General features: G+C 28.0%; 1 protein-coding gene across 48 annotated transcripts in view; it reads right to left on the reverse strand.

Annotated features, from left to right (window-relative positions):
* Nucleotides 1-25,229, reverse strand: part of LOC147801946 (E3 ubiquitin-protein ligase RNF10-like) — a 53,359-nt gene that overhangs the window by 7,552 nt on the left and 20,578 nt on the right. For 13 of the 48 annotated variants that reach the window (XR_015430666.1, XR_015430665.1, XR_015430664.1 and 10 more), the window contains 8 exons: nt 24,019-24,108; nt 15,021-15,093; nt 14,289-14,458; nt 11,719-11,836; nt 11,005-11,076; nt 8,883-8,952; nt 6,874-7,007; nt 1,574-1,666 (listed from right to left, as the gene is read on the reverse strand). Coding sequence is in view for 4 of the 48 variants with exons in the window: in XM_087155536.1 (XP_087011662.1) it covers nt 1,592-1,666; nt 6,874-7,007; nt 8,883-8,952; nt 11,005-11,076; nt 11,719-11,817 (450 nt within the window). In the remaining 44 variants the exon portion in view is untranslated. The other 35 variants (XR_015430671.1, XR_015430680.1, XR_015430681.1 and 32 more) reach the window with 20 other exon arrangements.

Below are 25,229 nucleotides of genomic sequence, written 5' to 3' on the forward strand. Positions count from 1 at the left end.
AATGAAATATTAAGATAAGTTGTTCTTAAAATATTCTGAATTTTTTAAAAAAAGGCAAAGATCATTTTATCTTCAGACAAAAGAGTACAAGGCTGCAAGAAATAATAATTTTTACATGATCAGTTTTCTTTAGAAATAAAAGATTAAATTTAATTTAATAGCTCTAAAACTAATTTGAAAATTTTTAGAAAGAAAGAAAAATATAATGCATATCTTCAGACTTATGAATATGTGTCTTCAAAAACTCCAAATTATATTGCCAAGAGATTTTGCTTAACTAAATTGCACAGAACAGAAAAAAAAATTCAACTGCAACAAGTGATTCCAAAACGAGAGAGTGGAGTATTGCAAATAAATCAAGTGTCTCATGACTTTCAGTCCCAGAAATTTTTTTTAATGTCCCAATAAAGCCTTTTGCATGAAACAAATTTATTAAGAAACAAGAATTTAAAAAGAAAATTTCTGCTTTTTTAATGAACATACAACATTAAAAAAAACTCTGCAATCATAGAGTCCTCGGGTATTGAAAACTTTGCATTACTTTCTAATTGAGCCCGCGTGGCAGAACTTTTTTGAGCATTGACAGAACTCTCAAGCACTAATATCTTTCTGCAAGATACTTTTAATAATAACAAACATATACGTTACTAATTTAAAATGAAAGAGCTGTGCTTAAAAAAAACTGGATAACTATATTTAAAAAAAACTATATAAATTTTTAATTGAACATGGAATAATTATTCATTCTAATATTATGGGTTATATTCTCGCATTTTGTTGGGGGGGTTGAATTATTTCCTTCTTCGCATTCTGTAAATAATCATCATAACAAAACAAAAAAAACAATTAGAAATCATAAAATCCGTAGAAGTATAATTGCAAAAAAAAGATCAGTCACGAAATCACGCAAATCGGATTCCTCAAATGCATGCTTCGTTTCAAGATCAGGCTGTTGTAATAAATATTGTATGAAAAATATCAGATTTAAAAATCACGGTGAAATTAATAGTAATAACTGCCAAACATTTGATAGAATTATTGCCTTAAAAAGTAAATACTCTAATGCACAATTCGAATTTTCCATATTGAAATATATAGGAATATTTAAAATCCAAGTGAAAATCAATATCAACATCTGCTGAAAATACAAACAAAACATTATTTACACACCGAGACATCGAATTATGATACTACCAGCATAAATTAAGCAAGTCAAAAAGTGATTATATAAATGAAGGATTCAAATATTACATGTAAATTGTTGTAGAAAAGAAAAGGAATTTTTTTTTCAAAAGAAAACTCATTCTGCAAGAGCTCTGTAACGTTCTGCGACACTGTCACCACGATTCTGCCACAGGGTAATTGAGTAACACTTGATAGAGGAAAGTTTGGAAAAGCTAATGGGTTTGAGCAAATGTAAATATAAAAACAGAGTGTTCGGTTTTAAGAAGACAATAATTTTGGGGGTTCTTCAAATTTGTGGACTAAAAGATACATAAACCAGAGAAAACTATTTCTCAAAATTTTAATTAAATTATTAGCAGTTTTAAAAAAAAAGTGATAGAGCACTCACCTAATCAGCTTTGCTTAATCATGTAATCAGCTTTGCTTTGGGAATATCTTGCAAAAACAAAGTAAAATCTTCAGATGTCTTATCAAACAATTCCTAAAATAATACAATACAAGATTAGAAAACATCAGTAAATGAATTAAAGCGATAATTATTAAACAGAGTCTGCATTGCATACCTGCCAACATTGGAGAAATAATTTGAACTCAATCTTTTTGTTAAGTAATAAATAGTTTATTTTGGCGATTAAAGATGTGATATTTGTATTCTTTTTGATTTTATGATTGTTTAGATTTAAGAGCTTTCTGAGCATATATTTTGTGGAATTGTATTTTAATAAACAGCATACTTAGAAGAGAAATTAAAAATGCAGAATAAAGTCGATAGAAGAATGATATTTTTGTCAAAATAAGTTCCGCATTTAAGAGTTGCTGTAATTCTGTGTATTTACGCTGCAGCGACTTCATGTTCAGAAGTGCAATTTCATTTAGACCACACGGTCACCATATCAACTTTCTACTTCATAGTTAAGTACCTATATATTCGACAGAAGCTTAGAATTTACAAGTCAAAAATTCAGAATGGATATCTGTTGGGTGGAAAAAGTATCCAATTAGACTATAATACATTGTTTTTACAAAAACCTCACATAACAAATGCATTGTATATCACAAAAGATGACATCGTGTAAAAAAATACTAGCACAAGTTTGAAATCAGATGTCACAGTGGGAGATGACAAATCATTTTCAGAATACAATTCTGGCAGTTTGAGCAATTAAAGATTCATATACAAATTGAAAATTTTTAATGCTGGCAAAACAAATGAATTATTCACTTCTTAATAGTCCGCATTTAAAAAATTTAAAAAAAAAATTATATTTTGTTATTGCAGTTGTCTATTAAGGCACCAAGGTGAGATTTTTCTTGTTTATGTTTCCATTGGCGCCATCTATGCCCAAGAATTCGACTTCTGCCACACCCATACGTCACATCTATTTAAAGCGGATCCATTCCTATAATCTTTCATTCATTCACAGATTATAATTTTGACCTAAAGGAGAGAACGATCAATCTCCTATCCAGTACTCCCAGAGGCATAAAATGTTATGGGGACATGGAGGATGTTGTGACCCGGCAGATTAAACATGCACCAGTCACCATTTACTACATGGAGAGTCTTCGGTTTGCTGGATTACACAATTTTTTATGTGGAACAAAACGTGTTGAGAACTTGGAGTGTGGCTTGACAGCAGTTTAGATTTGAATAAATGCAGTATTTATTTCTAAATTGTTTACATCAGGATTAGAGGATCCTTTTCAAACATTTTCAGATGAGTAGGAAGTACATTGTGATTTGACTTCTTTGAGGGGTCACCTAAGCAAAATAAACTCTAAGTTATTTAGCACAATAGTGAATCCCACATGAAATGAACTAAACTTACGCTTGGAGGAAAGAATTTTTCCCAATGCATGAAACAGAGAGGAAATAAATACCTTTTACTCCCATCTTCAGAGGAAGAAACACACTCTTGCACAGTTAAGGGCTTTTAAAGTCTAAAAAAAATATTGATAATTTTAAAATAGGAAAAGAAAATTAATAAACATCAACAAAATGGAACTGCTAATCCATACAAGATGTCTTATGTGTGAGTGCAAACAACAAAAAATAAGCACCTTTTAAGCTCTCAAAAAATATTTTTAAGCATTTTTAAATATTTAAAATATTTTTACATTTACATTAAAAATATTTTTATTTTTAGCATTAACATAATGCTAAATAATTTTCAAAGACTTTGCATGATTATGATTAAATTCCTGACAAAAAAAAAACTCTTTTTTTTATTACATTAGCCACCATAAAGAGATGGAGATTTTTCGGTTCGATTTCAGAGGGTGGAAAATGAAGCCTGACATTGAGAATCTCTGGCAAAATGCAGCAGAGTTGAAAATGAGAGTGCAAGAATAATTCCCACAGAACCCAGTTCAGTATAAACACATGCGTGCCTGCAAATATTTAATCAAACAGGTAAAATGATTGGCGCTTCCATACGCTATGGAACAACGGTAAGCCGAAATCAGTAGTGCAAGTGGCAAAACATGGTTTTGGAGCTCCTTTGGAACAACAAAAAAGCAATTTTGTAGCAGTGAAACAAAGATTTGGGGCATATTTAATTAAAAGAATTAAAATAAGAATTTAATAACAAGAATTTTTAATTTTGCTCATTAATGACATATGTTATTTTTTGCACTTTTTTGAAGGTCCCTGCATTAACAAATTAAGTTTCTTTTTGCTATCTTCCAATGCTGTTAAATATTCTACTATTCTCGACTTAGTCTCAGATAATAGGATCGGTTCGCTTTCTATAATCGACACGTCTTTATTATTTAACCCATCTTTAATGCTTTTTTCAGCTGTGGCTAAGAGATCATGAGAAGCCTTCAATTTTTTTTGCAAATCAATTTCAGCAGCTTTCAATCTGCTTTCCTCAGTTTCAGTGTTTTCCCATTCTTTTTTCTCAACCTCTAATCGAGCAGAATAATTTTTAAATGCTGCAAGCGCCACTTTAATCATATCATTATCAACTTTAAAGTTATTTAAACTCCCTATTTTGCTAATATGTGACACAACTTGTCTCAAACCATTAACACTATGCGAATGTAAACTTGCCCCATTGTCAAGTAGCTTTTTGTTCACACTAAAACCTCTTTCAACATCAATATGTGGTATGCACAAAAGAGCATTAAAAAGCTTTGTTAAAAGAGGATATTTGATATTTCCCAATCTATATTATCTTTCTTCACAAAATAGTTTTTCCAAAACACATCAATTGGTGCATATTCATTTGAGCCAGAAGAATAACCTTCTGGTTTCCCACGTAACAAAGATGCCTCTTCAAGTTTTATAATGGATGGGGTTACTGTTGCCAGATATCTTATTGGCTTATTAGAAGTGTCTTCCATTCTCATTACAGAATGCAACACTTTCAGATGGTACAGTAACCTATTTTCAAGCGGCAATGCTTTTAATGACTGTTTTGCGCATACTTGGAACTTAAATACATAGACTTTCTATCTGAAGAAGATAAGGACGTCATCGCAAGCAAAAGCAATTTAAATAAATTTAATATTGAGTGGCTCATACTATTTTTTAAAATAACAATTACTTTATTTAATTCTGTAAAAGGTAATTCAAAACTCTTATTAATTTAACTATTATTTAAGATTATCGAGTGTATTTCTCTTAAAATTTAAATAAATGTTATTTGCAATAATATATCCAACAAAACATAAACAGGATTAATTTTGATCATACTGAATTTATAGAAATATGTAAAGAATTAAGCAAATTAAGAAACTTTAATAAATTTATATTACAAATGTAAATTCCAGGAGCATTCGGAATGTTTTGGGATGTCTTTAAGACGAAATTTGCTGTATGGGTACTGAATGGCTCCTAATAAATTTTTATTAAAACTGGTTACCAAGCACAGTATTTTAATAATGAAATGATTAAAAAAAATTAAATAATTTTTAAATACAAATTAAAAAAAAAGATAAAAACTTAATTAAACAAATAGCATAGTTACTTTTTATATACAATACATTTAAAAACATGATATTTAGGATCAAACCAAGTAAACTTAAATATTTTAAAGAAGAATGGAATTAACATGCCAATTTGATGAAAATAATGCAAATAAGAGTAGATAGTTAAAAAAAAATTATTACAAAAAACAAACAGTCTTGTTTAGAGAAGTATTTGAACACACATATAGTAAAGGGGTAAAGATAAATAATTTGGTGCATTCTCATAACAAAAAAAAGGAAATAACAATTATTTTCATAATTAATAACATGTAACGAAAAAATAAAAGCTAATTTTGAAGGCTAGTGTGGGTCTTCAACTTAGATATCTTAAAATTGCCCTCCCCACCCCAAAAAAGCACTATCTCTTCCACGAGCAGTATCCCCCTTGTCCACACTATTCTTTTCATTCAGAATTCTTCACTCTCCTTACAGAGTATCATTCTAGGCAAATGGCAGAATATATTAATGAATAAACCAATATATTAAAGAAAGGACATGCTTTCTTCCCCTTGCCTGTAGCCCCCCCCCCCCACACACATATTCCTTTTTGTCTCTCTAAAATGCTTTACCCTTGATTGTTGGTTTAATTCTAAGTGATAAAAAAACGACTTTTTGATTTAAAAAATTGTTCCTATGAACTATACTGATGCTGAAAATTTAAGGACTTTAAAAAACAATGTATCAAAATTAAGTTCGTTTAAGGGCCCTTATTTTCCAAAATAAAAATTGAGCAATTTTTAAAGATTTTAAGGACCGTGGGAACCCTGTAGTAATACAAACAAAAGAGATAAGTTAGCAAGCAAAGGCACTACACCTACAAAAACAAAATACATTAATAAATATTTTTCTTCTTCCTTTTTTGATTGATAAAAGTTAAATTTTAGTTTTATTCTATTGATTTTTTATTACTTTATAAAGAAAGCGAAAAATAAAAAATATTTTTAAAGCCATAGATTTTATACTTAATTAATAATAATAAAAAACATAACAAAAGATACAAATTAAACTGAAGAACTTGTACCAACAAGAAAGTAGCTTTTATGCAAAGCAAACTACTTAATTGTTGTCTAGGAGAGGAAGTAAAGCTTAGCATAAGTTTTTTCATCAGTCAAATAAATTCTGATATGAAAGAAATTAAATTATCCTGTTTGCTTTCTAGCAAATCAATATCGGATTTGGAGCAATAAAATTGTTTTTCAAACAACTCTTTGCAATAAAAATAATAATTGAAATTTCAAATTGCTACACAATATTTATGAAAGAATTAAAAATACTTCCTTAAGTACTCCACAATATTTATTCAAGTGCCACACATATTTCTTTCATAAAAGTTTAAAATCATGGCAAACAAAACATGACGCACATTTTTTCAGCTATCTAACTAATAATAATTTAATATTATATAATATAATTAAAAATAATTCTTAAAGTATCCCTTTTGCAGCAAATAAAATTAACAAAAAGTATTTCATGACTGTTATTCTCAAATATGAAAACAACATAGAGCTTACCTTTAAACTGAGACATAGTCTCTTTTGAGACGACAGAAGAAAAATTGAATTCTGCAATATCGAATTTGCAGGTTAACAGCAAATGTTAAAGATATCTCAACCTTTTCCGAAGAACCCGTATGAATGCATGAAATATGGTGCAAAATTTTATTCAGCGAAAAAGCCTTAGAAGAAGGAAGTTTAAAACAAGCGGATTACTTACTTCAGTCATGGTGACTCTTTCAACTTCAACAAGTTTAGTTGTAATTGTCTCAGGAGCAAATTCCAAGGAGCCATATTCTTTTAACAACATCTTTACATTTATGTTGCGAATACAAATGTGTTGCCCATCTTCAGCTAAAGTTAAATGAAACAAAGAATGAAACAGTTACAATACTTTAGATTACTTTAAATTCAAACTATCTATATGTAGAATGAACATAACAATAAATGACTTTGGTTTGCTTAACAAAATAAATAAGAATGACAAGAAAGAAAAAAAAAGGGAAAATATATTTTAAAAACTTATTAAGATTCTTCACACTTTGAAGATAAAAGAGAAATTATTTCAACTTTATAGTACAATAATGCAGTAAAACAGTGTTTCCCAAACTTATGACTTTTGCGTACCCTTTCTAAATTTTTCGTAACGCTGTGTACCCCTAATAAAAAATGAATGTATTTTTTACTATAAGAAATGCACAAAAGTTAAAAATCACAACTGGCTGTTGACACCACTAATTATTAACTGTTAACTCTGCAAAAAATAGCCAATAGAAAAATACGTAATCATAAATTTTCATGGATAGCTTCGTTTTTAAATAAAAAAATTTTGAAATTTTCATTTGTTGCAAGATATTTCGCATAAGAGCATGTACCCCAGCTAAATTGTTCCCGTACCCCTGGGGGTACGCGTACCACACTTTGGGAAACACTGCAGTAAAACATAGATAAATAAATACCGTTAGAAAAATGTCACCCCTTTTCTTTCACAGTCTGAAATAGAATTCATACTTGCATCACATATTCCATGCTATTCAGACATTTTGAAACACTAAAGGAATTTTCAGTAATTTAAATATTTTTTTCTTCCTAAAATAGAATTAGAGTGACTGCAATTCAGTAACTTACAAGTTAAAACCTCACCTATGAATTAGAGATTCATTATGGATCATTGAATTTCATTTCACAGCTAAGTACTGTATTTATTTAATTGGACAATAAAGTGCAATAACAGACATAGGGACATTTCATTATTTAAGCTTGCTCTGAACAATAAATTTCACCATAACAATTTTTTATTTTAGGACAAATATTTAAAAACCACAGTTTTTTATTTATTCATTTTTTAAACTTACGCACAATAACATTTATTTCAAACTCAGAGAATGACGAGATTGTTTTGATTTTTCTCAATGGGATTACAATAGGTTTATGTCTGGTGATGCTTTTTATTTGCTAATTCATTTAGACTACTAACAAATAAAAACATGACATATTCAATGCTAACACCTTTTTTTACAGCAAATACTTCCCGGAAATTTTTTAAAAAAACCTGTTTTATACTAATTTTTAACACATAGAAATTTTCATAATTAACATATACATGTTTTAATTATTGACATATAGTACCTGGTCAACTGAAAACATTTAGCAAGTTTGGAAAACTTTTCTTTAATCTACTGAAAATTTAAGTACACAAGATAACAATTTTAAAGCTGTAACTGGGAATAGCATGATTTTAATACAGGCCAAAATATTCTCATAATTTTTCCTATCTGAAATGAAACCTTAAATGAGAGGTTACCCAATTCATGAAATAGATGAAATGACTGGATTTTTGGACTGCACAAAAACCTGTTACCGCTAGACTTTCTGGTGATACATCAAAAAAATGTGTGCATGTAAAAACGATATTGAATTAAAGGATTCTAAAAAATTGAATCGCAGCTGCAACTGAAACAATTTCTCCAGAAATTCTTCAAATAACCATCTTTGAATGTCAATCATCAATTAATTATGTCTACAATGAAACATATTAGAACTTGTACTTTTTCTTATTTTTCAGTAGGAAATTAATATTCATACGTGCAATTAATTAACTTGCATCTTATAAGAAACTAAGAAAAAATGGAAAGAAATATTAAAATTTTAATTCTTTCATATGCATTAACATATTTTTATTAACAGTAACAAATATTTAACACTATATGATAGGTAAAAACAGCATACTTTTATGTAATTCTTCATAAGACTCAGTTGAACTTGTTGAAATAAGATGTTTTCTCTCTGGTACATTACCCTAAAATGCAATTATATGAAACTTATACAAAATTTAATGTAAATATTTTTATTTTTAAAGAGATAATTTTAACAAGTTACCTAAACTAATTCTAATTTTCCTAAGTCGTATATGTTTTTGAGGAACTAAATGAACTTTGTATTATTAACTGCAAAAAATATTTTTAAACAAAATGTAAACAAATTATCTTAACCTTAGACAAATTATCTTAAGCTTAAAATTAGAGACACTAAAATTAAAATATGTACATGCCACCAACCTTACATTCTTAAAACCTTAGACATATTAATCGCATTTTAAGATAGCAATATGAAGTAAAAGATTTAGTATCTATATATATATTTCTCTTACACGGCGATAAAAAAAAGCCTCATTACAACTCCCCGAATGGCAACGCTAGAAAATAGACCAATGATTGCAGCTAAAAATGTCACATGCCAAATCTAGCTAAGATGGCTCAACATATAGCGCTTTTAAAAACGGAAACTGAAATAACCAGGGAGAGCATAAGCTAGGCAGAAGTCTTTGTCGATAGATCTCTATTTTAGTTTTTTGTCGAAAGCGTTTTTTTTTTCTTCACGAATTTATGTATTACGAATTTATTTGACAATTTTTGATTTATATCACGAATTTATTTATTTTACTAGAATTTATTTGTTTATGCAGGTTTTTCCATTGCAATTCACTTATTTAAAATTTTAATAAACTTAATTATAGCCGAAATTTTAATCTTTTTAAAGAGATATCAGTTTTAGAAATTTTATCTTAAGATTTTATACTATAGCACATTTCTAATAGATTTAACGAATTACATGTCATTTATTTGAATTCAAATTTATTTTAAGGACTCAGTACTTACTAAAAAGATGTAATTTTTTTTAGAAAAAAAAGTTGTTATATGGATTTGAATGATTGTTTTGAATTCTTAGAATTTTGTGCATTTGCAATGTACCTAAGTTAGTAGCGAGCGAAGCGAGCTTGGTTTGCGGAGCAAACCATATAACATTGCGTAGCAATTTTCGGGGGTTGGCGAGCGTCAGCGAGCAGGGGGTGCAGCCCACTAGTATGTATATAATGTATTAAATTTCAATAAACAATTTTTCCACATAAATTACATTCTTATATTATTTGAAAACTATAAAAAAGATAAAAACTTGAAATAGCTTTACTTAAAGCAAGCAGCTATAAGGGAAAAAAAGTGACTAAAAAATTTAAGCTTAATTGTCCGAAAAATTTACATCATAGAAATGAATGTCGAGCATTGTAAACTCAAATCAATAAAATGAAGCTATAATTTAATTATTAATTTATAGACAAATAAGATAGTAAAAATTTTGAAAAGAATCTAGAATTTTTATTTTAAAAGGTTTTTTTTTTGTATTTTTTAAAAGCCTGCAAAATTAATAAAATAATTATTCTATATGAATCAATCTTTATTACTTAATAATAATAAAAAGCATATAAACAGATATAGACAAAAGTCCAAACTTTTGCTTCCTTTCATTCAATTTGAAATTATTTCAAAGAGCATATTCTCACTAAGTCAGTGTCAGCAGAAATGTAACTAAGCATGAATGTATTTCATCCAATGAGAGCAACTGCAAAGATACTGTCAGGCGTTATCTGATATGAAACTTGTGACAGTTTTACTGGCGCTCTCTTTTGAGCGTAAACAGATTAATGATGAAATTAAGAGGATTTTTTTAAACTTTTTCACAAAAATATAAATAAATAATAAAAGAGGGGAAAATTTTCGAGATAATAAAAATTGGAAGGCAGTTAATAACAGTAGAGTTGGCATTTATGAAATTATGCCCACCAAAAAAAGGGAAAATAATAAAAAGAAAGGTTCAGAGAAGAAATTCGTTTCCGAGGTAATATATAGCTATAGAAGTCATAAAGTTTGCAAGAATATAATATTCAAATTAATAATAATCATATTCAAATCAATATAATAATATTCAAATCAAAATAATAATATTCAAATTAAAAATTTTGTTTTTAAAAGACAAACACATTGTTCCAATATATTTTTTTAAAAAAATCACATACATTGCTTCTATAAATGAGCTCCTTAAGTTGATCTACATTCTGGTTTAAAGCAATATCCCTTTCATGAAGTAGCTGCCAAGAAAAAAAAAAACTTCAGAATGTTAAATACCAAATTAAATTTTTAAGTGATAAAAGTTGACAAATATTATCAACAGGTTGTGGGGATACAGTTATCTTCTTTTAATGAACACTTGTGAAATAAATAACAGTAAAATTTTTCAATAAATCAATTAATCAAAAAATTTACAATGGTCTTCCCTATACACAAACAAAAGTTTAATGAAATTTCACTTTTTCTGGGCAGTGTTAGTATTAAACTCTGAACACATTGTATGTAACTAACATCAGAGCAAAATTCACTTAAAAAAGATATTAAGCATTAAGTGAAATATGATCCATGCTTTTATGCTCCATGCTTTTATGCTTCCATGCTCTTTCAAATTTATTTTATGTATAAGTAATATAAGGATATTGAACACTCAGTAAAATATTATATTATTCAATGAGATTTTATCAAGAGACAATATTCAGTTCAAATATTTTCATTAATACATTAACTTTTCAAACATTAATTATTTTTAACAGTTACAGTTCATAAAAAATACAAGAAATATTAATATCACAGGTATAAATTTTAAAAATTAAACTTAAACTAAAAACAACAAATCAGATAAGTTGAAAATAATTGAATTATTGGCATAACTTTTACCTTACCGTAAAGGCAGATTCCATAAAGCAAGCCTCTGGAGTGTCCATTTCATAAGCAGCTCTCTCTCTTTCAATGACGGAAAAGACTTCCTTCTGACCAGTCATAAGTAATTTCTGGAATCACCTAGAACATTCTCTTAATTAAATATTATTATTTAATAGTTTACATTACACACATATATTCTTAAGCAAATAATGAGATAAGAAAAAAAAATCTCTTATGCTAAGGGTTTTTTCAGACATTTTTCTAACTTTAGGGAGATTTTTAAAATATAATAAAATTTGGAGACTAGGTGAAATCAATAAAATTTAACATCCATCAAGCGTTGAGCCCCTGGACTGGACAGAAAATCTGCAGCTTAAATTACAAAACAAAGCTTAGAAGAGCTATTTTGTCATTTCTACTAAAGGTTTGTAGCAACACATTTGTGTAGACAGCATGATTTCCTCTAATCAATGAGTACAACGCTCTTGAAGGGGGGGGGGGTCATTGTTGTATGCAAGAAACCAGTAGAGGCTTAAAAAACAGTAAAAACTTGAAAAACAGTAGAGGAAAAACTTTTATTGACTGCTTACAATAGTACATCGATGGTTAGAAGTTTGGCGAAGACCACTTCTCTCAATCATGGCATCTACGACTGCAAGTTTGCATAAAGAGCAATTTTCGATTGCAAGTGAACAGTGATAGTTGTGGCAATGATTATTATTTTCCCCTGTGTTTCTTTTATCATGACTCATCCTGTCGCTGACATGATGAATCCTGAAGTGATGGAGAATCTCTCTGACTTATGTAAACATGCCTTCGTTTAATTGCGCAAATCCTGGTTTTCTTTTTACATTCAATGCAGCCGTTCATCATTTTTAACCATTATTTTGCAAAGATATAATATTAAGAAATAATATTAATTGTTAAGAAATAATAGTCATTGTTAAAAAATATTAAAATAGAATGTTTATTTTTTTTTAAAAAATATGCAATTTACTACTTATTAATATTTTATTTTTATTCAATGATCATTTTTACTTTTTAATGTATTTCTCTTTTTCTAATAACGAACTGAATTTATGATGGGGGCGGGGGTGACTCAGAAGTTTCTCAGTCTTTTTCAATCCATTAACGAAGTTTTTTTTTTCTACGCATGAAGATATTTATAAATACTATTTCAATGAGCGTTTTCATACTGATTTTATATTTATAATTACTTGCGTAATGACATAAGTCGCAGCAGGCTAATTTCAGCCGCATGTCTCCTTCCCTCCTGCACAAGTTGTTCAGTTTTTTTTAAAAAAAAATATACAATTGATTGTTGATAACTAATCAAAAAGGGCAAGAATTTCAAATTACCCAACACCAAATGTAAAACATTATTGTAACAAATATATTATATTGTAACAAATACATTAAATTGTAACAAATTATTGTAAAAAATTATTTATAAAAAAAAATACATATCGTCATTGACAGTAAATATAGCTGTATGAGCATTTTCAATAGAAACTGGTAAAGAAACCAGTGATCCTTTCTATCTTTTCATTAAGCATAATTTAATTTCATCTCCAACAGTTACAGAACTTGCATAGTTTTATGGAAACACTACTTAAAAAAAAACACAAAGAATAAATTAAAAAAATTATTTTCAATTTTTTTTAATACCTTTAAACTTGTGTCCTTGAAAGATAAAGGAAAAAGCAAAGGCATTCCAACAGCTATATTATATGTTAAAAATAATTAGCTATCATAAGACAAGAACTAAGAATTTAAGATTTCAGAAGTAAAAGTTTATTTAAAGCAACAAAAATGTGCTTAGCACTTTTAATTTCTGACTTCTAAAATTGTCTTTACTTTCAACAGGGGTAAATGTGGTAAAAATTGAAAATTTTAAAACAGAATGGAGGTATCCAAATTTTAAAAGGGTAGAAAAAATTAGATACAAGTCTTTATACTTTAAACATATAAATATACTGAAGACTTATGATTGCTAAAAAATATATAATTATAGGAAATAATCTCACTTTATTTAATTTAATCATTAATATTTCATTATTACATAATAAAGCCCTCACCGTGTAGGAAATAAGAAGCAAAGAGTCTTATAAACATTTTCTTAAACAAGAATACCAACAAACAGTTTTTATATTATATATATATAAACACACACAGATAGATAGATGGATAGATATACATACAGACAGTAACACATGTTGTGAAATATAAAGAAAAATGACAAATTATTGTTATCTTAAATTTTTTGCTTGTCTTAACTCACTTTTTTTTTATAAGAGAAAAAATAAATAAAATCCACTAAAAGACTGGAAACATATAACTAACTTTACTTTCACTCATTGAATTTTATATATATATATATATATATATATATATATATATATATATATATATATATATATAAATAAGATGAGAAACAATACTTCAGTAATTAAATAATATGCCTAAAAACAGATAATAACCATTTAAAGTAACAAATTGAATTATTCTTTATTTATATTTAGTTGAAATTTCAAATCACCATCACGAAACTGTCAAGTTCACAATATAATATATAAATAAATAAAGCTACCTTTTTAAATCAATTTTATGCACTGCTTCAAAACAAATAGGACATTTTTGCCAAGATTTATCAGTTAAAGCAAAATAATGTAGAATGCCGGGAGAGCAATAAACATGTCCACGCATCTTTGCAGCAGTTGAAATGTGAAGACAAATTGGGCAAGATGGCATCATGACATGCTAAACGCAGAAGAAATACAAAATTCTGAGATATGTACAAGGACAAAAATTATTGCAGAAATTTTCAATTGCTTAAAAAAATTTTTTTATCTATTATGTTACTTTTTAATTAAAACCTAAACAATATTATTTTAAATTAAGAGATAAAATTTTTGAGCACTTTGTTGATGCATAACAACAATTAAATTATATCTTAAAACAAAATTTTCAACTTCTTATGAAGTTATTAGTAAAAAAAAATTAACTATAATTAACTAAGAAAATATTTCTTGTGCAGGCTACTCGATGTAATATAAATTACATAAAACTATACATTTATGTGCTGTAATAAAATAAAAAAATTACTTTTCCCAATGTCACAGACTATCTCACAGAAAATCTGCACATACTATTTCTTCAATTAATGACCACTCTACAAGCTTATCTGGATTGTTTTGGTACATAGAATAATCTCCATTATCCCTTGCAACGAATTGGCAACATATAATTTTAAATAAAGTTTCATTACTTTCATACATAATAAATAATTTAAAAAAAGCACACATGGTGTTCTACAGCTTACCTTCTGATTAATACACACTTTAATGATCCTAGTCAAAATCTTCACCCAAAGTGTAGCCAATAAAAATTTAAGTCTGGAAAAAAGAAAATACTATTCTAAAAATCAGAAATTATTATCAATGTTAATCAGGGTACAAGTCCGGACCAGAATGAAATTCATTGAAACAAATAAAATTTGTTAGATGAAGCTGAAAAGCTGACAACTGTTATTAACACGTTGAGAGTAACTTGTATTTTTAAAAAAATTCTCGTTAGGCCAGACATGCTATCTAGAAACGCTATTATTGTGGTACAGCAATGTGAAGCGTACTACTAACAGATTTAAATAAAAAATTGATTTGTAATAAATAAAAATTAAGTCAATTTGAAATAAAATTTCAATTATTACTAAACCTGATTTTATTTTGATAAAAGACAATACAGTAAATTTTAAACTGTAAAGATTCAACAAAAAAATTGAGTAAAAAAAAAAAAAAACTTTGGAAATAGGTGAATTTTTTCAAATGGACCCATTCCATTCACCTTGGTCAATTGGGTATACTATCGCCTACGTCACAGGTTGTGTTATTCCTACTAAATTTAACCAGTGAACGGCATTTTCTGCGAGCCTGACATCAAGCCACAAATAAACAAACGGAATGTTCAATCTTTTAAATAGCTGCTCGCCAGATTATATTATATTAAATAGAAAAGTTCGCTTTGTAATAATTGATTTTGTTGTTTCATCTAAGTAACTCAATGCTTTTAGTAAACATATATTTAAAACTCAGTTTATTAATTAAATTAAAAGTTTTTTTTCTCTTCTGACAACGTAAGACATCAAACCAATTAAACTTAACGGACATCATTCTATAGAATCCATATTTTAAAAAAAAAATCAATGTTTTCAAATCAAATTAAATTAGCGCATGTAAAATATTAAACAATAACCACTATATTCTATTCATTTAGCATTGCACGATAGTATATGTTATTCCTACTAAAATTTTCGAAGTGGAAGTAGTTGTGTTTTTTTTATATTATACCCAATTCAAAGTATAAAATGGTAATATCATATTTTATGTTATAAAATAAAAAAAGTAATAAGTATTAACAATAATAAAAATAAAAAAATCATTGATAATTGTTATTTGATGATAGAATCAAAATTGGCTATACAGTACTAAACTGAAGTTTAAAGGAGGAAGTAAAAAAACAATACCACCAAAGCACCTCAGAATCACATAACTTGTAAATGGAAATCACAGATTTTGAATTTTTCTTTCAAATCTGATTTAAAATAAAATTGTTTGAACCAATAGTTTTAATTATTTTTAGATGTGTAAGTAAAATTCAAAATCCCAGTTTAAAATACTAAGCAAAAAATGAACAGGAAGTAGTTAAATGGAAATTGCTGGTTTCGAATTTTTCTTTCAAAATTGTTTCAAATATACACAAGAAAATTTCTTACTGAAAAATCATATTAGAAGACTTACAACAAGAGTTCCTTATTACATTTTGGATGTTTTAATCCCTTATTTTTATTATATCCAGAACCAGATCGCTTACCTTACCTTCTCAAACATCAAAAGTAAAATTCAACAGATGGTTTAAATTTCCTTTATTATAACCCTGTGAGTAAGATGGTTCAGCAACTTATTTTAATCTGAAACTGAATGTTCAATACAACTCTAAGAACATCTATCCGTAAAAAATATTTTTTTTATAAAATACATCAATATATATTTTTACTTTTAGAAAAGAAAGCATGAAACTAAATTTGATTAGGAAAAAAAAATTTGCACTAAAGGCTATCTCCTAACTATCCCAACTTAACCCCATGTGGTTACAAACCTTTTTACTAGAAAAGGGCTATACAAAGATGCACTGAAAAACTTCAATGTTGTGATATCTTCAATCTGATGTCTGGATCATTTTTCAATGCATTAAAAATTGTAATTTACTGAGACATGCACAATGTTTCCTGATGGATTGATGTCTGCACTTGCAATGGGGAGCATTGTTCCCGATTTTCAAATGCGGAAAATAAGCACTTCTCCTTACTATAACATCAACAACCACAAGCTTGTGTAAGAATTTTTCGTCGATCATAAGTGAAAAGTGATAGCTCTGACAATGTTGGTTATCTTTCTCCATGTTTCTTTCAATGTGACTCATTGTTTTGCTGATACAATGAATTCCTCTGTGATAAAGAGTCAAAGTGTTATTGAATTTCTTAGTTATGGAAATGTGCTTTCTGTTTCTGCCATTGCTTTTTAAACAGTGCTGCTACAAAAGATGCTCAAATTCGGTCACTATTAAGATATGGCAGAGACAAAATTTCAAAATTACAAAATATTGCAAATATAAAATCCGCTTTCACTATAAGGAATAAGAATTACTACATGCAAGTACAAGCATAGGAACTTTTATAGTGACAACTATTTATTTATAGTTGTTTCATAAAAGATACATGCGCCACCTTTTGTAGCTATTTAGTGTAGTCAAACGCACTGGTCTTAGTGGGGGAGGGGAGTTGTAATATACTTTTAACAGCACTTTATATGTTCATAGTCGATAGTTCAAAAGTATCTAACTTGAAGAATTTCTGATCAGTTCTGAAGTGGATGCCACAAAATGGTGCCTTTCTCTAAAACATCAAATTATACAGAAAGTGCAACTCTTTTTTTTCTTCTGTGAAATACAATCTTCACCTTTTGTTTTTTGAAGACAATGAGCCGCATTTGATTTTAAGGAAACTTTAATCAAAGTAATACCCAGGCTTTGTATTGCACCAATGAAAAAATCAAAACATTTATTATTTTTAAAAAAAATTAAGAAATATTTTGGAACATCATACATAAACCAGATTATTTTTAAAAAGGTAAAAAAATAAAAACAAAGTATGATTTGTTCGACGTAAGAGCAATAAAAGCAAATTTTATTGCAGAAGAAAAGCAAAATATACTATTTTTAATTTTAAAGATACTTTGCTTAGAACAGAAAGTTTTACAATTTCCAGCAAGAACTGAACAGTATAGGGCACAATTAATGATCGCATCAAAACAAAAAGATATTAGATCAAAAATTTTCGATTCCTCAAATCTATTTTTTACAAGTCAGCATATGTATTCTTACAAAATGGGATGCTTCGAACACACACAAAAATCAGGATTATTAGGACAAAAAGTATAAAATGAAAGCAAAATATTTTGTATGAAGAATATCAGGAAAACTATAAGCCCTACAATATGTGGATATATATGTGCATATATAGTGCACTAAACAAAATCAATTATTTTTAATTTTTTACCAGCTTGAATAACACACTAACTTATAAAACAAAAAGTTTTTTTAGAATACTTTAATCACATGTTTTCATCATAAAAAATCATCTTTAAAAAATATAACAGAATATAATTCGACAACATATAATAAGAAACACACTTAAAATTTTTGAAATGTATACATGATGCATGATTTTCGAAGCAGAGTTGAAAAAAATTAATTTTCATCAAAATTAAATCAATTAGGAAGGTAATTCTGTATTGATATCTATACACATGAACTTCAATTCAAAAGGGGATTTGAAACTCGAAAATTTAAAAAATATACCCTCAGAATTGGTTCCCTTCAAAAAAGTTTTTACTTTCTTGCATGTTTGGAAAAGAGCCAAAACTTGATTATTTTGTGGTAGATACTGACATACCTACATGGAAATTTTCCCCTGAATTTGAAACTAATACTTACACCAACATGGTGAGAGTTTTTCAAAAACTAAATTATAGCCAGCTTATATCTTGTTCATTCAAACGTAAAATAGTGTCGACTGGCTTTCTTTTTAAGTAACACAGAACATGGTTTGTATCAGTGTTTTTACCTATTTTTCTTTATTTTGGCTCCTTATAAATGTTACAAATAATTTAGCTTCAATTTAAATTTGTAATTTTTCAGGGTTCTCACTCTTTAAACAAAATAGTATGGTTGTGCATCATCAATGTACATTTACTGCCAGTGACAGTGTCAATTAGTTGGCTTTCTTTAAATCAATAAATAAAATAATTAAGATTTGCAATTTTTTTCAAGTATATATAAAAAAAAGAGTAAATAAAGAAATTTGGTAAAAACATTGAAAAAATTATTAGAAGTTTTTAAATTTCGCTACTAGACCAAGAAATGTGTTATATTTAATTTTATGATGAATGACACAAAATTACTTCCAGCCAAACCTGTTATTAGGAATTAACTTTACATTGTTACTAAACATTTTAGCGAAAAACATGAACTGATTTTAAAGCAGCCGAAAATTGAATAAAAATTAAAAACAGTATACATACATATTAAAACAGTATACATATTTTTTTTAGTGCATATCTTACCATGTTTAAACCTTTTTTTTCATAAATAAATATTTCTGATAAAAAAAAATTTAAAAAATAGTACAACTTTTTAAATAATACATAAATTTTAACACTTAAAAAAATATAAAATGCAGCAAGAATATTTCATTACACATGTTTTTATTCCATAACTAATAAACAGAGAGAAATCAACATGCTATTTACATATACGTTTTGTTTCAAAAGTTAATTAATTGTATTCCAGAAAAGTTCATTAGTTTTCTATTTTAATTATTATTATATTATCATTGAAAAAAGTGACTGAGTACTTTGAAACAGTTTGAAATATATTTTTGAAATTATAAAATATTTACAATTATGAATCTAGATATATTTTAGCCAATAGTGATGTCTCTAAATATTTTCAATGAAATTGAAGATATATAAAGATTATGATATATAGACTTGTTTAAAAATGTTTCATGTGTTTTGAAAAATTTACGAGGGTTGTAAATTAAATAGTGGCAACAACCTTGAAACTCACAGAAGGGCTGGCATGCGCAAATAGGATATGGGAGTGGTGAGGTGGCGCTGTTGTCGATGTGTAGAGTGCAAAATACAGTCGATCTGCTTAGAAGGGTAGTTGTTGTGTGTTGTTAAAGTGAAGAGTTTCGTTTCCATCGCTCTAAAGCATGTTTTAAAAAGGAGATCAGCTGTCATCACTTAAAATCGAGGTTGCCCATGGCAAAAATGCATCAGAATGCTATTGAGGATAAGTGGAAGCTTGTGTCTCAAATTCTTTACTGTATTGGACAGTAGCACGATGGGTTCAAGCATCTCGTCTTTTTCGTCATTAAGCCTTTTGAAAACATGCTTTAGAGCGATGGAAACGAAACTCCTCACTTTAACGACACACAACAACTACCCTTCTAAGCAGATCGACTGTATTTTGCACTCTACACATCGACAACAGCGTCACCTCATCACTCTCATAGCCTATTTGTGCATGCTCGACCTTTCTGTGAGTTTCAAGGTTAAGTTGCCACTATTTAATTTACAACCTTCGTATATTTTTTCACACAAAATACCTATATATAAGTATAATTCAAGGAGTTTACTTTTGCAAATTTTATGATGCTTTTTTTTCTCCACAAAACTAAATATATATATATATATATATATATATATATATATATATATATATATATATATATATATATATATATATATATATATATATATATATATATATATATATATATATATATATATATGTGTGTGTGTGTGTGACATAAAAAGAAACATTTTGGAGTAGATAGGGGCTTTTCCTTGTTATTTAAGTAAACCAAAAATGAGTTAAAAATGTTTCAAAGTAAACCACAATTCTGACAATATTAAAATTCCAACAGCACTAAGTGGAATTTTAAATCTGTTGCTTCAAAAATTTATCTGAATGCTGGATTAAATAAAAAAAATCACAGTCAAAACATTTACTAAAATTCAACTGAATTAAAATGTAACATAGTATTTGAAGTAATATTTTCAAAAAAAAATTTGAATTCTCCAATCTTTTCATGAAAGCTGACAGCTACGCATTTTAAAATTTTTTTTTTATCTAGAGTTACAACGAAACATACAATGACTATTACTTTAATTTCATAGATATCAGAATAGATTTCTGTTTTTTTCTATTCAGCCATTCTCCACTAAGTGATGGGGTAGGTGCAGCAGTGTCAGGAACAAATCTTCTTGAAATTGTTCTGACTAATAAGTTCAGACTAATAAAAATAAGTTTTTAATATAATACATAAGTAAATATATAAAGCCAGTTATAATATATTTTTGATACTCAGTGTATAAAATCAAGAAATACCATCAAGTTAAGCGACAATTACAATAAGACATCATGACGAATACATTGTCAGGCAGAGGGTAAAACAGTAACTAGAATCAGAAAAGGAATTCTCTGTTTTAAAGTAGAACTTAAGAGAATTTCCAAGGGCACTTACGAAATTAGTTGTAAATATGTTAATTACAATATCTTTTATTCCTTTGTATTTATCATTTTCCCTATGAACGAAAAAGGTAAAAATATCAAAGTTTTTTCATATGAAAAAAAAAAGAAATACAGTCAAACCTCACTAATGCGAAATCACTTAGGGTGAAATATCGCTTTATATGAAATATATGCTTGGTCCCATTAGTCAGCAATCAATTATTACTGCATTTAGCATATTTAACATGAAAATTTGAAGCTGACATGAAAGGTCACAACACAGATCAGAAGCACGTGCATAATGTGTCAATTATTCATTTTGAGGAATGCTATTTCTATTATCCACCTTTGTTAGGAGTAGCAGATGGGCAAATAAATAAAATAGTTAAATGAAATTATTAAAATTTTTAAGCTTATTTTAATTTGTTTGGGACATAAGTGTAGTAGACGATATGTATTAATACAGTAGGAAACCGATTATCCGGAACGGTCGGGACAATTGCTATTCCGGATAACTGATTTTTTCCGGTTTTCTGAATCGCTACAATAAGCCGTTTTTTTATTGTTAAACCCAACTTAAAAAAAATAAAAAATTTTGGAAATAATCTTAAAAATAAGAAAAAACGATGAAGTAATACACTAATGATTATTTCCAAAATGATGGTAAGGTAAACATCTTTAAAAAGAGAAAGAAAAATCGTAAAATCTTATGAGGAAAAAAAAAATTTAAAAAAAAAAATTGTGAGAAAATTTATCGAATTTCGTTCCGGTTTTTTGGTTTTCCGGTTTTCTGATTTCCGGATAACGGGTTCTGTACTGTAGTATGAAATAAATTGTTTTCATAATGTATCGGATAAGATGAAATCTGGCTAACATAAATAATTATGATATTAAATTTTTTGTTGTCCATTTCGAGTTCAAGAGGTTCGGCTGCATTAAAAAAAAATTTGGTATCAGTTTTTAAAATTATTAAATGTTTTCTCTTAAGAAGCAAAAGCATCCTTAGTAGTTAATGTGATATTTCCCTAAAGGTACGGATAGTAAGGTATACATTACGTAAGGATAAGGTATTTCAACACTTCTACCTTCTAAGCACTACAGCCTGCTGTACATCAAGCCTTTCATTTTCTTCATGTGACATTAATCGAACACTATGAATCTCCATCTGGTTTAGATCTGGCTATCATGTGGCTAACCTTTGTTTCTCTTCACTGTTTTCTCAACCAAGTAGTTAGGGAAATTTGTTTTGGCAAAGTGATCAATCTTGTGCTAAACCCCCAATCAAAGTTATCTTTGTACAGTATCTTTCCTCTGACCTGGGTTACTCTGTCTAAGCGACTGTATGATAACGCCTCAGTAACCCCAAAAACAATTTATAGTGAAATTAAGCCCAAGAAACATGCGAAATTTCAATGATTTTATAATATGCAGTAAATTAGACATCATATGCATATTTTTTAAAGCAAATCTATTTTTAGATTAATGAATTTTCTTTTCTAATGTTCAATGAATTTTCTTTTCTAATGTTCTGGCTTTCTAATGTTCAAAGTGACGTATAAAAGTTAAGAAGGTAGCTCAAAGTGAGATATAATACCATATTCCACTTGACTTTTAACAAATTTTTGAGTTTGGTAAACATAAATTGAAAATTTATAATAGACTATTTGTTATTGATCAAAACCTTACGATGAAACTTTATAAGATATAATGTTGAAAAAACTTCATAGTACTTCGTTTCCTCCTTATGAACCTTATGCTAGAACTTTATATATAGACATATTATGTCTATGAAAATCTGAATCTAATTTTTCTTTTAGTTCCATTCTACAGGGGTGATTGTGAGCCCAAGTCAAAATTCCGGAAAATTTCGTGGGTTTAAAAAAAAAACCCAGTTTAAATTGAAAAATTAGAAAATTTTTCCTTTTTCTCAATATTTCTTAGTTTACTTAAAATATATTTAAAAATTTTCACATACCTATATCATTTACACATACTTATGATGACCTGGAGAAGTAATTAAAACTTACAAATATGTCTTTCTTTTTTGAGTTAATGATTATAAAAACTATTTACTGATAAAAAATGAAAATTAATTATGAAAATAAGCTTATAAAGTATCCCTCTGGCTCTCCCTTACAAACAAATAAAATAAACTGTGTTTTTAAGTTCCACCTTTGAAAATTTGATTTCCGGAAACTTCTGTGATCAATGATTTTTTTAAACGTCTGGACCTTCGATCTCCGGAAACTTCCGGATCACTGTTAACGAAAAATCCGGAAATCCGGATTTTTTCCGGAGCACAATCAGCCCTGATTCTAAAAAATATCTATTCCAAAGCAGGGTTTGAATGAGAAAATTTAAACATCATAAAAAATGAGTATTGAGAATAAAATTAGAATTATATCTGATGCTCACTTATTCCACCAACAAGTATAAAAATTAAAGTTATGTATATTTTTATAAAAAAGATGTATTGTTAATGACCTAATATAAAATATTTAATGTTGAAGAATTTTTTTTATAACTTCAAATGGAAAAAAAATATCCTTATCATTAAAAAAATAACTTTGAACACTAAAATTAGAAAAACGTTCTTTAAAAAAAAATAAAACCATTGTAAAAATGATGGGAATAATTTTAAATACAAATTTTTCATTTTTTGACAATAAATTATAAGAAAATACCTCTATTTTTGCTTTTGAGTCACTCACTCTTTCTTGCGATTTATTTATTTGTAGAATAAAGTTTGAATTCTTTGTTCATAGTGAATAATTCTGAAAAAGAAAAATATTTAAAGTGAATGAAATTAGTTATTGCTATTTATTTATTAGAAAAATAACAGCATTACTCAGTCAAACACTCAAAGACTGACAAAGGCAGGGGCATGAGGGGCAGTTGCCCCGGTCCCCACATCAGAGGGGCTCCCTAAACCGAATTAAAACTTTATTTTAGGTTTCTTTCATTAATGAACTTTTTTTTAACAAAGTATGTGTACAGTGTAGAATTAGTCAGTTTTATGTTAACTCCTTCATAAATCTATAATATGAACACAAAAGAAAAATCTATATTTTGTTAATTCATGACTTTCTAGTGTGGAATTCAGTTAAATTTTCGCAAATACGATGGAAAAATGTGGTCAATCAAAAGCCTGTATTTTTGCGTATAGCAAGATGCGATATGTTTACAAAATTACAGGTTTCTGATTGGCTTGAGTGAGCCATTGTAATTGCGAAAATTTAGCTGAATTCCGCCCTAATGTCAGCAAGGATATGAATTTTTTGCTGCCAGATGACAAAGTTAACAATCAAAAGTATTTAATTTTAATTAATTCAACATGATTCTACTTTTTCAATTTTGTTTCATAAAGCTACGGAAATATTTTAAAATAAAGACAACTAATTGACAATTTAAATCAGTGTTTCCCAAAGTGTGGTATGCGTACCCCCAGGGGTACGGGAACAGTTCAGCGGGGGTACACAAAGGCTGAAAGCCCTTATAGTAAGACGGAAAAGAGCAAAAACTGCTACGAAAGACATTTTATTCTAGCATTTTTTGAGAAAAATAAAATATCTGTAACTATCAATATTTCTTCTATAGTTTTAAGATATAAGTAAAACTGCTTCTTTTCCAAGATAAAGAAGAAATTGTTGAATAGTTTTAAAGTAAACTCCTGTCGAAAACTAGCAATAACTTAAATGGCTTTTCTACCAGCCTTTCCTCTTTTCCGTCTCGCTTTCACCCCTGGGGTACACGTTCTTATGCAAAATATCTTGCAACAAACGAAAATTTCAAAACATTTTATTTAAAAATAAAACTAGCCATGAAACTTTATGATTAAATATTTTTCTATTGACTATTTTTTGCAGAGATAACAGTTAATAATTAGTGGTATCAA

Source organism: Parasteatoda tepidariorum, chromosome 11, assembly GCF_982258835.1.
Source record: "Parasteatoda tepidariorum strain Cologne lab strain chromosome 11, Ptep-v5.0, whole genome shotgun sequence".
NCBI lineage: Eukaryota > Metazoa > Arthropoda > Arachnida > Araneae > Theridiidae > Parasteatoda > Parasteatoda tepidariorum.